The sequence below is a fragment of the Mastigoproctus giganteus genome, chromosome 13 (genome assembly GCF_048544385.1).
Source record: "Mastigoproctus giganteus isolate SK-2022 chromosome 13, ASM4854438v1, whole genome shotgun sequence".
In the NCBI taxonomy this organism is placed as follows: Eukaryota; Metazoa; Arthropoda; class Arachnida; order Uropygi; family Thelyphonidae; genus Mastigoproctus; species Mastigoproctus giganteus.
This window is the reverse complement of record NC_143587.1, coordinates 78,388,886-78,406,258: the sequence shown is the minus strand read 5'-3', so window position 1 is coordinate 78,406,258 and position 17,373 is coordinate 78,388,886. Positions and strand designations below refer to the sequence as shown.

The 17,373-nt window shown below is 38.0% G+C and overlaps 1 protein-coding gene across 2 annotated transcripts in view; it reads right to left on the bottom strand.

The window, feature by feature from the left end:
* LOC150076202 (uncharacterized) overlaps window positions 1-17,373 on the bottom strand; it is a 104,663-nt gene that overhangs the window by 16,317 nt on the left and 70,973 nt on the right. For both annotated transcript variants that reach the window (XM_090388109.1, XM_090388108.1), the window contains exon 7: window positions 14,384-14,471. In XM_090388109.1, coding sequence (XP_090244235.1) covers window positions 14,384-14,471 — 88 coding nt within the window. The remainder of the gene's footprint in view (window positions 1-14,383; window positions 14,472-17,373) is intronic.

The following is a 17,373-nucleotide window of genomic DNA, read 5'->3' as shown; positions in this document are numbered from 1 at the left end:
AAATAAAAAATAATTAAAATAAAAATTCTTCTTTTCTTTTGGGCACAGATGGTACATTATACGCTGCTTAGAGGAGCTATAAGGGATAAGCGCTGGAGGTGATAAGATTTCCTAATAGGTCAGGCATGAATTTTGGTGTTTTAAATTTGTATGTGTGGGGCAGGCGCTGTTGTAAGGGGAAGGAGATGGGAGGGGAGGTGGAAATTGGAAGTAAGGGGTCTATAGGGAAGATGACCCCTGTTGAAATAGTGGGGCATGCCCATGCCCCACCAGAGGAGAAAGAGGGGTGGCAGGAGGGGGAGGAGACAGCAGGCCGTCTCCTCTCCCTCTGCTAGGGAAAGAGGAGTAAAAACCAGGCTAAACAGTTAGGGCACTATATGGCTGTATGGCATCATAAGATGCAATCGTCGAGATCCGAGTCCAAGTTGCAATCTTCGTCTTTGCATTAGTCCGATGGAGGTCCAAGTCCAGAAGTCAGGTCCAGTTTGTTACGTTCATGTGTTGTATCTGCTTCAGGTGGTCACTAGTTCAGAATTTCGCAGTCATCTCAGGTAGTTACGTCTGTGTTTTCATAGTTTAGTGATGATATGGCAGGGATCTTTGTCTTTCAAAGAGTTTGCGGGCAAAGACGGTGAAAGCCCGGTAATTATCTTCTTGCAATATTATTTCTTCTCGGTTTCTTAGCAATGAGTTGATACGTGTATATAGCTGACATCTGAGGTCCTCATAGTTGTCACAGTCATGGATAAGATGTTCCCAGGTTTCCTCCTGACCGCAGTTACAGCTCGGGTTGTTGGAGATTCCCAGCTCGTGGAGTTTTCCTCTGAAGGAGCCATGTCCCATAAGAAGGAAGGTGGTGTGCAAGCCAGGGGAAAACCAGGACGGGGAAATAGGATATACCCTACTGACATCGGGTATAAATTTTTTGGTGACTTGCCCTTTTGTGGTAAGATTCCATCTATTTTGCCAGATAGATTGCAGGTGTTCCGTTAACCTCTTATTTTCTGAGGATTTGCTTTTCTGTGGATCTGTTGTGCAGCCTAGATAAGTTGTGGTTCTTCCTTTTGAATGTTGGTGTAGCAGCCCACAGCGCACAATCTCCCTTGAGGTGTTAAGGTGGCAGCAACGACTTCTCCCCTGCGGAATTTACTGGTGGTGATTTTATATACCACTCCCCAGGGGTCTGCATTGAGCCATATATTGTTTCCTGACCTCCCGGTATTGCTGTCTGAGTATGTCAACCTCTGCTTAGGGCCAAGATCTGTGTGCCCTTTGGAACCTTTTTTTGGGCATCATTCACTCGCTGTCTTATTGCCTGGAGTTCCGGTGACCACCAGTGGACCGCTTTGCTTCTTCTTCCTGATGGCCATGTTTGCTGCTTCAGTTATAAGCTGCATTACATTTTGTTGGTGTTGGTCTGGATTGAGATATTTTGGGTCGAAATTCCTGGCTTTTTCCATCAATGTTTGTTGGAATAAGTTCCAGTCTGCTTTTGGATGGTGTATCTTGGCGAGAGGAATCTAGGTGGATACTGTGCTACGAGGGAGTGGTGGAGGTCAAAGGTTAGGACTCTGTGGTCTGAGGTAGTTCAGTATTCTTGTACCACCCAGGAGGAGAGATGCCCAACAATCAACCAAGTGGCCAGAGTTACATCTATACAGTAATACCCCGACTTACGCGAACTCGGAGTTACGCGGTTCTTGATTTTTTCGTTTGGCAACGCTGCCGCCCACTACCTTCAAGGTCGTTTTTCATATGTTATCGATATACGGTGCGACGGCGGAGAATGAGAGCGAAAGATGAACAAAATTCAACTTTGCTGCTTTTATGTTTTTTATATCAGTGAAGGGAAAAACACATTTCACCATAATAACGTAAAAACCAACACAATTCCAGCTATCAGTATAATCGCAAATGCAATTAGATCGAGTTTACTACCAGTTTATAACAGATTTCACTAGCAGAAACGCAACTGGATTTTTATTGTTTTATGGTAGTAACCCCTAGAAATGTGGGGTGTTAATAGTGTATCTCTGCCTTTATGGTGTTGTTTATTCAGTTGCTACATGCGCGCAGCTTTGTTTATGCGTATCAAGCGTGCCTCCTCGTTTTGTAATTGCGCTTTATTCCCTAAAAATGAGTAAAATACTTAATTAAAAGGTGTGAAAAGGAAGCGTCCTGGTGAAGACACTGCAGATTCAGAGAGAAAAAGAAAAGCAATTATCGATAAACAGAGGCGGACTGGGTCAAAAATTCTTACCCTGGAAAATTTATAGTGGCCTCATACTATGGTTTATGGCCAAAATCACACTGGCCCACCGGGGTTACACTGGCCCCGGTAAGGCTTATGGCCAGTCCGCCTCTGTCGATAGAGGAAAAAATATGAAATTGTGAAACGCTTTGAGCGAAATGAAAGACCATGTGATATTGCACGTGCTACAGGCCTAAATGAAGCAACGGCGAAAAGCACATGACAATTGCAAACTTGACAGGTTGAAAATTGAAAAGGGCTCAATTGTAAAGGGCTTAAAAATTTTAGAAAACATAGACTCCAACGAAGAACGCATTATAGCTACAAAGCAAGGAATAAAAAAATTATTAGCTTGCTACGAAGAAATTCTGCGTGAAAAAAAGAAGGCGCTGTGTCGTCAGGCGAATTTGTTAGATTTTATGAAGCCATCGACATCGAAATAACTTTTTAACGTAAGTCATTTGTTTTTTTAATACATATTTTGTATTAATATGTATAAAGAACTGCAATTTTATTAATATTTTTCTTCTAAACTAGTGTTTTTGTTAGTCCTTGGTCCCAATTAAGCAAAATTTATATGTATTTATATGCAAAGTTGTACCCCGACTTACTCGAATTCGACTTACGCGATTTTCGTCGGACCCACCTATCGCGTAACTTCGGGGTATTACTGTATTTGCCTCCCAAAGTGTGCTGGAGAAAGTTGATGGTTGATTAGGTCTGTTCAGAACTGCTAGATTACTGTTGGAGATGTAATCCTCCAGGCGCTGACCATTTCTTGCACCCCCACACAGTCTGATCTTTCACTGTGCCAAGCAGGGGATCTGCAGTTGGCGTCCATTCCTACTATGAGTTTGGCATTCTGCATTTGTAGTTGGATATTTTGCAAATATCTTGTCACGGGCAATATATCTTCTCCTGGACGGGCATATATAGAGGTGACATAAAATTCCCCTAACGGTGAGGCTATATGGGCACATACGGCCCAGTTTGTACATAGGTCTGAGATCTTGGTTATCGTGAGGTCAGGATTCCAGACAGTGATGGCAGCCCACGGGTTGTCTCCATCGACTTGTACGATCTTGTAATGTATGGGGTAGCCTTTTACTTCTTTGTTGTAGGTGTAGGGCTCCTGTAGCATTAGTATGTCATAATTTTCTTCCGTGGCTTTTTTTTAGCCATTTGTGCGGCAACAGCCTTAGATCTCTGAGCATTGTGTTGTGCAAATTTAATCTTTGTTTGATTATAGTGATTCCTGTTATTCTCCACAGTCGGTTCTGTTTTGTTGTGCACTCTTAGCCTTTATGTAGATTGGACACTTATTATCCCATAGTGAGTGATGGTGGTGAGCTATCGTAGTGAGCTATCAAATGGTAGCTTCGTTTCTTTACAATTCACACAAATTGCAGGTTCTGCTTTCCTGGGGCAGAATGCGAATTCATGTCCAATGTCCGCACAATGGCCACAGGTAGGCTGTGTTTGCTTACAGGTGTGGGTCGTGTGACCAAAGTGGCAGCACCTGTAGCATTTGGGAACAGCCATGTGCTCACGAAAACGGCGGCTGCCCCAGTTTATATAGATTCTTGATTGTTGGCTCAAAGATTTCCAGGCCGCTGCTGAGGGCTCTATGATCCAATTTATGACATTTCCGTTTCTGAATTTAGTTTTATGTTTCGGCATAATGTGTTGCCCTGAATCTTCCTCCATTAGTGTCTGCTTTAAGTTTTTGCAGTATATTTCCTCTGTTAATTCTTCTGCTGTTGTCTCTTTGTCTACATCAAATACAATGATGCTTGGCCCTTTCCGTCTAGGAGGCTCTGCTAGGAGTCCCAGCAGTGAAATTTTGTGGTTGCTGATTATACCTTTTATGTCCTCCGCAGTTTCAGTTTCAATTAACACCCCTACGTTTCTTGTTTTCCGAATAGATCTAATCTTAGTATGCTTGAAGTCACCCTTCAGCTTTTCTACTATTGTTTGTTTTACTTCTTCACTGGTCTTGTGTGTTTCTGTAGAGGCTGGCTTTAGTACAACTAGGTGCTGTTTAGGTATGAGGGTTTTTCTCTGGGCTGTTGTGGTTCGGTTTGTAATGGTGCTTTCATTTGGCTTGTTTAGGTTGGTCCTCAGCGCTTGAGAGGTAGGGACGCGCTGTAGCATTTCCTTTGCCCTACTGTTTTGATAGACTTGAAGTTTGGTAAAAGCAACCTCTTTTTCCAATTTGGTCTGGACTAGGATTGTCTCCATTTTCATCCATAATCCCACTATTTCCCCCCGGAGTGCAGTCGTAATCCTGTTATGTTGATCTTTAAATAGGCTTTCCAGGGTAGTCCTTAGAATAAGAGACTGCTCCAGTGCAGTGCTTTCAGGCAGTCTGGGGTCCAGTGGGGATTCTTGTTTTTTCTGCCCTTTTTCTGTCACATTTTCTTGTTGGGAGATAGTCTGCTCCGTTTGGTCTTTGTTCTCGCTTTTGGAGCGGGTTTCTATCTCTGATCTGGGAGCTGTGGATGCTGTTAGAGTACTGTCCAAATCTTCGTTATTCTCTATAAGTATTGAGTCATCGTTATTCAAAGCCTTTTTCAGAGGCATACTTGGATTTTTCGATTTTACGGCCAGGTCCGGATTATCGGGATTGTTTTGGTTTATCGGTTCCATATTTTCCCTGGATGAAGAGTTCTGAAGGGCAGCTACTGAATTGCTTAGCTGCAGGAGTGCAATGCTTAGTGCAGATTCTGTTTTATGCTTGTTGACCCAGAGCTTGCCGGGTGGGGGAAGAGGTCTCAACCCTAATTACCAAAATACCTGGATGTTGTGCTTAGTTTATTATTCATTCTGGGAGGACAGCACTGTGCACATTATTATATATATTCTCAATATCATGATATAGTGACATTACCTGACTTTTATTAATCCTGTGTTAAATATATTTAGTACCCCTAAAATGTTTTGGATATAGATGTCTTGAAGTAGCAAGTAACTCGCACTAACGGTCACTCAGACAAGGTCCGACCAATCAGGGCTTATTGCCCGCATGGGACATTGAGAATGTATTGTTATATATATTCTCAATATCATAAATATAGTGACATTAAATAACTTTTATTAACCTTGTATTAGATCAAATATATTTGCCCCTAAATGTTCAAAGTATAGATGTCTTAAAGTACGTGGCAAATAACTCACACTAATAACGGTCACTCAGACAATGTCCGACCAATCAGGGCTCGACAGCGTGGTGTACACTGAGAACAACTGTCTTTGTTTATCAAGCACCATATTAAAATTAAATAGAAAACCAGTAAAATATCTGATATTCATCATGAAAAACATATGTGGCTATAAAGCTGTTCATTTACAATTCCCGATAGTTGCTATCATCATCATTTAGGCGATATTTGCGGTACCAATAGCTTTAACAAAATTTATCTTAATATACAATGGAAAGTTGTCACGTAAACCCAGCGAGATCAATGCTAATGAAAAGTGACCATAATTTTCGTTTACCTTGGCCGATCTTCATGAAGTTGATGTCTATGGACACATCTCGAGAAGAGAAACTTGATGGACACAAAATAGAGCAAAATGTACACTTTAAACTACTAAAATCACAACAAATAGTGGAGCACCAAAACTGTGCGTCTGACCTGTCAATGGCGTCTTCATGATGTTTAGGTAGGTGGTAGACGTCAGCGTGCCCGGCACATGGATGACTGGACCCAGGGTATCCCAGCAGAACATCACCCAAAACATGACACCGCCGCCACTGGCTTGTTTTCATCCCACGGTGCATCCAGGTGCCATCACTTCCCCAGGTAAATGATGCATGCGTACCCAGCTGTCCACATGGTACAACAGGAAATGTGATTGATTCATCAGACCAGACGACCTTCTTCCAATCACTCAAGGTCCAGTTTCGATGCTTGCTTGCCCATTGTAGGCGCTATCACCGGTGAACCGTGGTTAGCATGGGAACTCTGAGCGGCCTGTGGCTACGCAGCCCCATTTTCAGCAGAGTTCAATGTACTGTGTGTTATGACACATTACTTCTGTCACCAGCATTCCAATTAACGGTGAGTTGCGCCACAATTGCCCTTCTGTTGTCACATACCATCCAGGAGAGCCTTTGCTCACCTCGAGCATCAATGAGTCGTGGTCGTCCAACACCTCGCTGGTGATTCATGGGTTCCCCTCCTCAGACCACTTTTGGTAGGTACATTAGTACTTAATCACGGCTGACCATGAGCACCTCACCAGCCGTGGCGTTTCGGATATGCTCTGACCCAGTCGTCTGACCATTACAATTTGGCTTTTGTCAAACTTGCTTCCTTTCCCATCTGAAGAACAAGAGTAACACTGATTAACGGAGCCCTACAGCATGTGAGTGTGTCTCCCGACCCACTCACATGCCGTAGTTCACCTGCAGTTGCTTCAATTTGCATAACGACTCACTGGTCATAATGTTTTGGCTCATCGGTGTATGTCGAAGGCTGAACAAATGCAGTTGTGTTCTAAAAAATATCAGCTAAATCAACATTCCAACTCTAAGCAAGCTCTTTAATCCTGAGTGAGGCAGGTCAATTTTCATTTGGCTTACACTCATAGAAGAAATCCCACTGAGTATTATAAAGATACTCCCAACTGGGGTGTGATGAAAGAACCTGGATCTTAGCAGTGTAGTGGAGAGCAGTAATGGTTTTCTACAAAGATGTAATGGTGAATCATGCACTTCAATATACCAGCCCAGTCCACAGAGCACTGTGTTGGATGGCATTTAGCACTCATATGGCAGAGTCATATACTGGACAACCATAATCTAGGCATGAATGGATTAAATTTCTGCAAAGATGCAGCAAAGTATACTGATCAACTCCCCATGACATGGATGAGACTGACTGAAGTATATCCAAATGCTTTAGACAAATATTTCTTAGATGAGTGACGTGAGCTTGGAAATTAGCTTGCTGTCTAGTATCAATCCAAAAAACAATAATGGTGTTAACAAGTGGGATTAGAGTATTGTTTATTTGCAATTCATTTCTTTTCTAATTGTTGATAACTTCTGTGAAGTGTGGGATCCTATTTTGGTTTTGACAAGTTGGAGCCCCCACTGAATGGTTCATACTTGGAGACTGACAGGAAATGGTAAGGACATCTGCATACATATAAGTTTCAACAGTTTTTGAGATATCTTGTGTCATGTTGCTCACTCAGATTGTAAATATGTTGAACAGATCAACCCTAGATGTGCAGGACTTCTTCCTGAATGTGAAATGTAGAGAGCGTGTTTTTATATTGGACCTGAAAAGAATGTAGTTGCAGGAAATTCTGAATTATTTCAGGCAAATGATCTCTTAGCCGTAGATGGTAAAGATCCATAATAATACCATGACACCAGGTAACGTCAAATGCTTTTTTAAGATCTAAGTTGGACATGACTAGGTGTCGTTTCATGACAAAGGCATTGCAGATATGAGATTCAGCTTTGATGAGCACGTTTAGGGTTGATTTGTTCTTCCGAAAGCCATACTGATAACCAGGCAGGAAATTCTGTGATTCAAAAATACAAGCACAGTATGACCCATCCTTTTGAAAATTTTATCCATGCAGTTCGTAAGAGATACAGGCCTGTAATTTTAAACAAAGGAAGGAAGGAAGGATCTTTTCCTGATTTTGGTAAGGCAATAATAAAAGAATGGCACTAAGAAGAAGGATTTCAGAGATGATCTGATGATATAAAATTAACAGGGTACATAAGTCCTCTTCAAGTAAATTCTTCAGCATAACATAATGAACACCATCTGGGGCCTGTGGTACTACTGGAAGATCTGTTTAATGATTCTTTAAGTTCTATTAATGTAAAGGGTTGGTTGCACGGAAATGAGTGATGTGTGAAGATATTGTGACAAGCCACAAGTATCATCATTTGACTAACATTAGCATACCTATGATTTTTCTGTAAGTGGATTTCTGTTTGGATATTCTTTTAGACAGAAATGTTGAATCAAAGTATTGTTCATAACAATAGTGCTGCTATCTAGACATGGCTGTCATGAGCATTTCCAAAGCTTTGCCAGAAAAGGCCTGAAGTCAGTGTTTGTTTTTCTAACCTGGCTGGATATTCTCTCACACTCAGCATTGCTATGAACAACTATTAAAATACTTTATATTTCAAGCTTTGTTGTGCACTTCTCAGTATCCAGTTACTGCAAATCAATTATTTCTCATTTCATACTAGCATATGATCAGTTAACCCAATGAAACTGGCAGAACCAATGCTGCAAAACATCTATTGCTTCATCCATTTCTTTAACTTTAATGAATTAGATGTAGTGGAAACTTGTCCACAAAAAATTTCAAATTTGAAAATGATGCACTGCCACCTGATGAAACTTGTGCTATCTTGGTCTTCATAAGAACATTATTTTTTAATGGGAATGTGTACACCAAGTAGTTATATATGACAATAACGGACTTCCGCATTGAAAAAAAGAACAGAATCTTTTCTTGTTTTAGAATCTCCACTACCTTAACAGTGTACACATGACTATGACTAAATCAGAATCATCCTTCTAGTTTAATCTGATATATAATCAATTTTCAAAATGGAAAATTAGAAAACTCTCAGTATTATAAATTTAACTTAACATTAACACAGCATTCTTCACCATATCTAGGAGCAATGACCTCAGTACATCCATGTACTGAGGTAAGCTGGATTGAAGAGCTATGTTCAGATTTTTAAACATTGGTATCATTTAAAAGAAACAAGCAAAACTGCTTTATTCAAACCAGAAGGAGCGAACATGAACAAACTCTGCACGAGTAGGGATTACCTGCCTGAGTTATCAGCTAGCTTGGCCTGTTTAGGATTGCATTCATCGGAAAACTGCAATTCCGTTCTTTTTCTTGGATCCTCCTTCCTTCTTCTGAAACAACTTTTGGATCATGAATTGGATTTGATAGGAATCAAAGCTGCTGACTAATAATTGCTTGTTGGACTTTTCAATCTGGTTACTCTGAAAAGTACTAATATCGCTTTTCTGATCACTGCTTTAAACAGACTTTGAAAAGGTTGTCAGTGTTCTACCAGTCTAGTATTAGCCATATAGCACAAGAAAACTTGTTCCAGTATCAGGAACTTGCTAAAAGAAAACTTCCAACAATCTAGTCTAAACCTCTTCTTCCCTGCAATTTGAATTTATCAACCCCTAATTCTGGAATTCTTTATAATAGTGAAAATTCTGCCTTCATTCATTTTAATAACCCCTCTCAGAGTCTTATAAACTCCAGATCCTCTCTCAGGTGCCTAGTTGCCAAGCTCTGTAGCCCACATAATTAAAATTCTTTCCTCTTATGGTCGCCCTTTTACAGATCTCACCATGAGGAGCTGCCTACCTTTTGACTGTTTCAAAAAAGCCCAATGTTTTTTTTTCAGATGAGGTTTCTATACTCAGAACACAATAATCCAAATGCAGCTTTACAATTGCTCTATGCAGTGTGATTATGACCTCCCATCTCTACAGGATATTGTGCATTTTGATAAATAAAAATATCTATTCAATTTTTTGGGAACTAATCATCAACAGTTAAACCATTCATTAGTGGACCAATGTGATTTATTCCTTACCTCCTAGTGTTTACATGAGTGAAGAAACCTTTTGACATAGCCCAGTGTTTAAGAGCCAAAGTGCAACAGCACATGCTCATTGAATGGACCATGGTTTAAGCCTGCATGACTGCTAAATACAGCTGGCAATTGCATTGATAATTTACTGTAAACTCCTCTGAACTGGTAGTCTTTCTGGATTATAAACCAGAATATTCCCTTATGATCACTGGACTGGGCAAGAAATGGGTCTATGCCTTATCTTCTTGGTTTTTTCCTTTGGGGATAAGTTAAAATTGCAATTTATGTTCCACCACAATGCAATATATTATAATATAATATATTACACCACAGTGCAATATATTACAACTGTATGAAAAGAAATTAAATACAATACTGATGTCTGCAGAGCCACATATGGAGCACGTAGTAAATTTTATTAGCTTGAAACATACTTTTCACTTTGACTATGTAATTATAACTTACTTTTCAGTTACAGTTATCTTTACTGGTTTTGTCAGAATAAATTTCTGAAATCAAAAAACTTATTTTGAAATATACATTTTCCTTTTACAGTACTTATAATATTATTAACCAAGAGAGAAAAAAGAAAAGAAATTCTCAAAAATAACCACTTGGGGATCAAAACTAGCTACTATTCAACCATTGCTCATTGGTGAAGATAGGATATTAGAACTGGAAAAGGAATTAGAAAATGTGAATTGGAATATTATCGGTTTGGCAGAAACAAGAAGAAGAAATGAATCACTTATACGTTTATCAAGTGGAAATCTGCTGTACACCAATGGAAACAGTGAAAGGAGCGAAGGTGGAGTTGGCTTTCTGGTCCATAAAGATATAACACACAACATTTTGGAATTCAAAAATACATCACCAAGGGTGTCAAGACTACTACTCAGGATCTCCAAGAGGTACAAGCTAAAGATTATAATGATTTATGAACCAATGTTGAGCCATGATGATGAAGGGGCTGAAGAAATGTACACTGAAATTGAGTCTTCTAGATGAGCAAAAAATCCACTACACTATCATTATGGGGGACTTCAATGCTAAGGTTGGAAAGAGACAAAACAGCACAGAAAGAGGAACTATAGAAAATTTTGGAATTGGTGAAAGAAATGAAAGAGGTGAAAGACTTGTGGAATTTGCAGAATCTCAAGGAATGTCAGTAATGAACACTTTTTTTAGAAAACAGTGAACAGAAAATGAACATGGAAGAGCCCAAATGGATTAACAACTAATGAAATCGATTTCATCCTCACTAACAGAAGATATATCATGAATGATTGAAGTGATCACAGAATGGCAAGATGCGCACTTGATGTAAATGTGAGAAAAGAAAGAAAAAACTGACTTGAGTAAATAATACGAAGGTCTTTGAGATAACAAGAGGAGAAAAAGTATGGAACTTAAGAACAAGTTTGAGCTTCTGCAGACTGTTCAGGACCAAGATATTGACGAGGAATACTATAACTTTCTGAAAGTGATAGAGTGCAAGAAACCTATAGGTAAAAAGAAATACAAAGAAGAAAAATTAATCAAGAAATGCTTGTCATGATGAACCGAAGATGACAAATGAAAAGCAAGATAAACACTGACAACGACAAAATTGAGTATACAGTAAACCCCCGCTATTTGCGGTATCTGTATTCGCGGTTTCGCGTATTCGCGATCGCCGATTTAATATAAAATGAAACCTAAAAAAATGTGAATTTTAAAGCGCCGTGAATATTTTCCGCCATAAAAAACATGGGCGTGGCTAAAATTATCTTTCCCGGTCAAAACAGCGCTCAGTGAGTGGGGGAAGAGGGGGTGACAAAATCGCGAGCGTGGATGTTTCTCGCTAATCCTTGTTCAGTATGTGTTATGCGTTTGTCATGGAAGGTTTCGTCGTTTGCTTTTAATTTATATGTTTATAAATTGAATAAATTTATCAATTTATAAATTTAATGCTTACAAAAATGATAAATCTACCGTTTTGCAGTGTAAAACAGACTTTTTCGAGTGTGTTAACGGAAGAAAGTGACTTTATTGTGGACAAGTTCTTTCTAACCCCTACATTTCTCTAAAAGAGAAATGTGAAAATATCAAAGAAGGTGATGACATTAGCGAAAAAATTGAGTTATTAGACAAAATTTCTAATGGTGAAAGTGTCTCCTCAGTGGCAAAACATTATAAAATCAATGAGTCAACGGTACGATCAATCAAAAAATCAGAAGAAAAAATCCGCCGTAGTGTCCGTGAAAACTCGCTAATTGCTTCAAAAATTTGCTCTGTAACTCGTGATGTTAAATTAGAAAAAATGGAAAAAGCTATAAATCTGTGGATAGAAGACCGAACTCAAAATAAAATTCCGTTAAGTTCACTCATCATTCGTGAAAAGGCAAAACTCCTTTATCAACACTTTAGCGAAACTGGTGATAGCACTGGCGGGATAAGTTTTTTTGCTAGCAAAGGCGCTGCTGGTTTGAAAGATTTGTTTGAAATTTCTAATAAATATTACATTTAATATTAAATTGTTTCTTATTTTCATTTCGATGCCATATGCTTGCATTTGACTGTGTACTGTCTATGTACATAGTCATATTATGAAGGTACATATAATACATATAGACAAAATTTTAGACTAGTTTTTCTTATATATTTCATACTTTGGAACGGAACCCCTTTATTACTATGGGAGCCATAACTCAGTATTCGCGTTTTCGGTATTCGCGACATTTCTCAGGAACGTAACCCCCGCAAATAGCGGGGGTTTACTGTACTGAGTTATGCAAAGCCATCAGAAAGAGACACAGAGAGGACATAAGAAGATTTAACACAAGAAAGTAGAACAAGCATTAAAGGAAAACAAAGGAGGACTCAAATCAGCAGCTATGAGCAATAATACTGAAAAACAAATGATACTGAAACTGAGGAATGGAGATGGTGTACTTATTCTGCGAGGAAATGATGCTAGCAGTGGGGAAGATGGAGCACAAATTAGTAACACATACGACATATCCGATATCCATCCTGATGAGGTATAACATGCGTTGAAGAAAATTTAAAGTTGAGAAAGCAAATTTAAAGTTGAGAAAGGAGTTCGACAAGGAGACAAAATATCTCTGAAGTTGTTTACTGCTGCTGCCCTTCAGGAAGCTTTCAGAAGATTAGACTGGTCGCAGAAAGGAGTCAATGTGAATGGAGAGTACCTAAACCATTTACGATTTGCAGATGACATTGTAATCATAAGCCATGATCCCAAAGAATTGAAGGAAAATCTTAATCAGTTATGCAGAGTTAGTAAGGATTTCGGACTAAAAGATGAATATGGCTAAAACAAAAGTAACACGTATGCCACAGAAAGGGATGTAGTCATTGAAGGAGCAGTAATTGAAAAGGATTCATATACTTATCTGGGACAAGTCATTAACTGTAATAATAATAAACGGCTGGAAGACAAAAGAAGAATAAATTTTGGATGGATAGCATTCAGGAAATAGTCACATACTGAGGAGCAATATCCCAATTTGTGTAAAACATAAAATAATGAACCAATGTATACTCCACACGACTTATGGAAGTGAAACTTGGGCACTCACCAAAATAATGGAAGAGAAGCTGAAACTACACAACGAAGAATGGAGAGAATTATATTAGGAATCAGACTGTTATATAAGAATAGAAACACATGGATTAGGCGGCAAACTCAAGTAAAGGACATTCTTATCAAAACTGAAGAACTAAAAAGGTCTTTGGCATGACACAGCTCGAACACATTATGACAGATGGACTAAGAAAATAACAGAATGGTACCCAAGAGGAACTAGAAGAAAACCTGGAAGACAATGACTGAGATGGACAAATGAAATTCATGGGTTCGTGGTAGTAAATGGATATCCATTGCACACAACAGAAGGAACTTCAAAGTTGCTGGAAAGGCCTTCATCCTGCAGTGAATTGAAAATTCCTTATAATGAACTTGGAACCTTTTATGTTCTCAGAATAACTGAAAGCATGCAAAATTAAAATATGCACCAGCACATTTAACCATTTTCTTAACCTTTTGCATTCTGTGAATGCAAAAGGTTAAGAAAAAATAATCAGGAGTTCAGATCCTGAAAGAGTAAAAATTATAAAACTTCGCCTTCATCTTGCTAAATAAATAAAACATCCTCAAAGTAAAAACGTTTCCTACAGATGATATGAAAATAACTTTTAAATTACAGCACATAAAAATAAATTACAATTTATTTTCTTCTCTAGATATGCATTTTAAACTGCTATCTCACTATAAAAATCATTGTCATTTCTCTTTCATTTATGACATTTCAAATATCCATTATTTAAAAAAAAAAAAATAGTTCACAACTGGGTCAAAAATTTAAAATTTGCTGCAAGAAACAGCATTTTCTTCAGTTCTGCTGCTGTTTACAACTATATGAGGAAAATGGCTTATCTGATTTCAGTATGGAAATAACAACCTCCAAAGAAAATTGTAACATTTACTTAATTATCAATTAGCTTACTTCTTTCACTGCATTTTCACAATATTCCAGTTGTTTTAGCTTATCTTGGTGCAATTTAAGTTGTTCTGTTACTTCTTTCAGGTGGTAACTGAAATAAACACAATATCATCAGCATCACTGTTAACAAAATTATAAAGCACTGTTATTACCTAATAATAAAAAAGAAATGAAAAAAAAAAAAAAAAAACTTAAAATGAAATGTAAAATAATACATAATTAATATGTGCTTAAATTTTAATATAACATCAGATGGCCGTGTGAATTTGCCAAATCTTTCACGAAAAATCAAAGGTATCATTTGATTCAGATCATTAGTAGAGATCACTGTGCCTGATGCTCAGGCAAGGTGATGGTCTCTATTCCAGTACACAATGAAAAGAATTCCTATTTTTACTGTGTAATGAAAAGGAGGATTCAATAGTGATCCCTACATCAGTGAACCTTTGCTTATATCCCAGCATATTTAAATCACTAGATTCTAATGCTAAAGAATTTTAAAGAATTATTTTTTTAAATTTTAACCAGAAATGTCATTTCTATTTTGCCTCATTCGTAACTTATAAACACTAGGCTGCATTTTTAGAAAAGTTCTCTGATGTTTTGCTATGATAAGTAATCTGAACTAAATTTTTAATGGAAATTTCATAAGTTACTTGAAATGTGTTCTCTCACGTCAGAATTTTTTACAAATAAAAAAAAAGGAAATACTAGTGGTGGGGCTTGTTTATTTTTAACTGGATTTCTTATACACTATACTTGGTTAAACTTGTGCTTTTTTTTTTTCTTTTTTACTTCCTCTGGCACCAGGTTTCAGTGGCTGTTCCTTCTTTTAGCAGTAGTAATAGAGGCATGCGATGCAAGAAAGTAAGCGTATGAGCTTATGTAGCATCAGCAAAAAAAAAAAAACAATTTCACACAACCATTCCCTCTAAAAGTTTGTCCAGTTCCTCCTTGAATTTATTTAAGCTATCAACTTCCACAACGACAGATGGAAGTTTGTTCCAGCAATTAATCACCCGCTGGCTAAAGGCAAATTTCCACAAATTTCCACAACTATCTTTCCTCAATTTGAATTTATGACCCCTCAGGTTTGTAATCTGAGCAAGCAGAAGAATCCCATCAGAATTCAGCGTGCACAACCCATTCAAGGCTTTATACAACTTAAGCCTTTCTTGGTAAGTGGACCCCTTCGTTCCCCTCACCAATCTTGTTGCCCTTCTCTGTACATGCTCAAGCAACTCTACATCCTTCCTAAAAGGAAGGGGATAATGACATTCCTTCCCCATTAGTACCTTTTCGCTCATAACCTGGGTGTTTATTGTTTCCCAAAAAAAAACTGCATAGTACATTTTTAAAGTCAGTCCAAGTCCAATTTGACTCATGAATTCTTCAAATACAGTCTAGCAGCCACTTACAGATTTGAGGTCCAACAAAAAATTCCTGCTTTGATTTTTTCATATGTAAGTGATGGGAATTTAGTGCACACATAGTTGAAACAATTTCCTTCTTTATTCAGAGCTTAGACAAACTGTTTCATTAAACCTAGCTTCACACAAGCAGAGGAAGTAACAGTACAGCCACTCCCCGATTAATGTAAGGGTTGTGTTCCGCAGAACACTGCGCAAGCAGAATTTCCCTAAATAAGCATTTAGGAAAATTTAGCACTCACAACTATGGGCACTGAATTTGATAGAAGCAAAAAAAGAAATGTTCGACAAACATGTAAATAGAATTATTCAATTTTTTTTTTTATCTCATGCGCAGGAAATATTACAGAAGTGTACAAAATTACAAAAATTTCAAAATTATAAAATTACAAAAAGAGAGAGGATACAGGCATAACATCAACAAGTTTTACCTTTCGAGCATCGTTGCCATAATTAACTCTCCAGCTGATTACCACGCTGCTACGGAAGTTGAGGGCTGTGGAGATTTAGAAGGGGTTTTTTTCCAACACATCACAAAATTTCTCTGCAGCTACAGAATCAGCAGTGGTGACTTCACCGCATACTTGAATGTTTTGGAAACCAGCGCAATACTTGAACCTTGAACCACCCATTGCTTGCCACAAAGTTGGCTTGTAGTTTGTCACACTTATGGTTATCTTCATAAATACTTCTTGCTTGAATGGCCATTAGATTCAGTGGCACTTGCTTCTGAATCTGATTTTCCATCCATGTTATTAATAGCTTTTCCATCTTCGGATATAGCACCTGAATGCTGTTTTGTGATCACTGTTGGGGCAGACTGGCCCCAGTGTGAAATACGTTGACCCTTTAATATGTTCTTTTATATGCGCACTGTCCCTTAAAATAGTATTCACTGTTGAAGCAGCGAGACCTAATTCTGTGCAATAGATGACAAACTTTGTCCTGCTTTGTATTTCTTAAATCATTTTTGTTTCGTTTCCTAACATTGCCAGCACTTGCACTTTCCATTGGTCCCTTTCCCTTCACCATTGTAATAAGTAAATAGGAATGAAAAGAAGATTCTGAAATTTCATTTATGATTTTATATGATTGAAGATTTCAGTGAAGGAGGAACACATTTCACCATAATATCGTAAAAATCCACACAATTATAATTATTGGAATTATTGCAAATGCAATAAGATAGAGTTTACTACCTGTTTATAATTAGATGCGCTAAGAGAAAAGCCCAATAAACCAGAGAGTGCAAGCCGTTTTTATTGTTTTATGGTAGTGACCTCCTGAAATGTGTTTTAGAAAAATATCACAAAGGTATTCAGAATTGATTCTTATAATTGAATATGTGATAACGATGAAACGATGACATTTTATATGCGCACTGTCCCTTAAAATAGTATTCACTGTTGAAGCAGCGAGACCTAATTCTGTGCAATAGATGACAAACTTTGTCCTGCTTTGTATTTCTTAAATCATTTTTGTTTCGTTTCCTAACATTGCCAGCACTTGCACTTTCCATTGGTCCCTTTCCCTTCACCATTGTAATAAGTAAATAGGAATGAA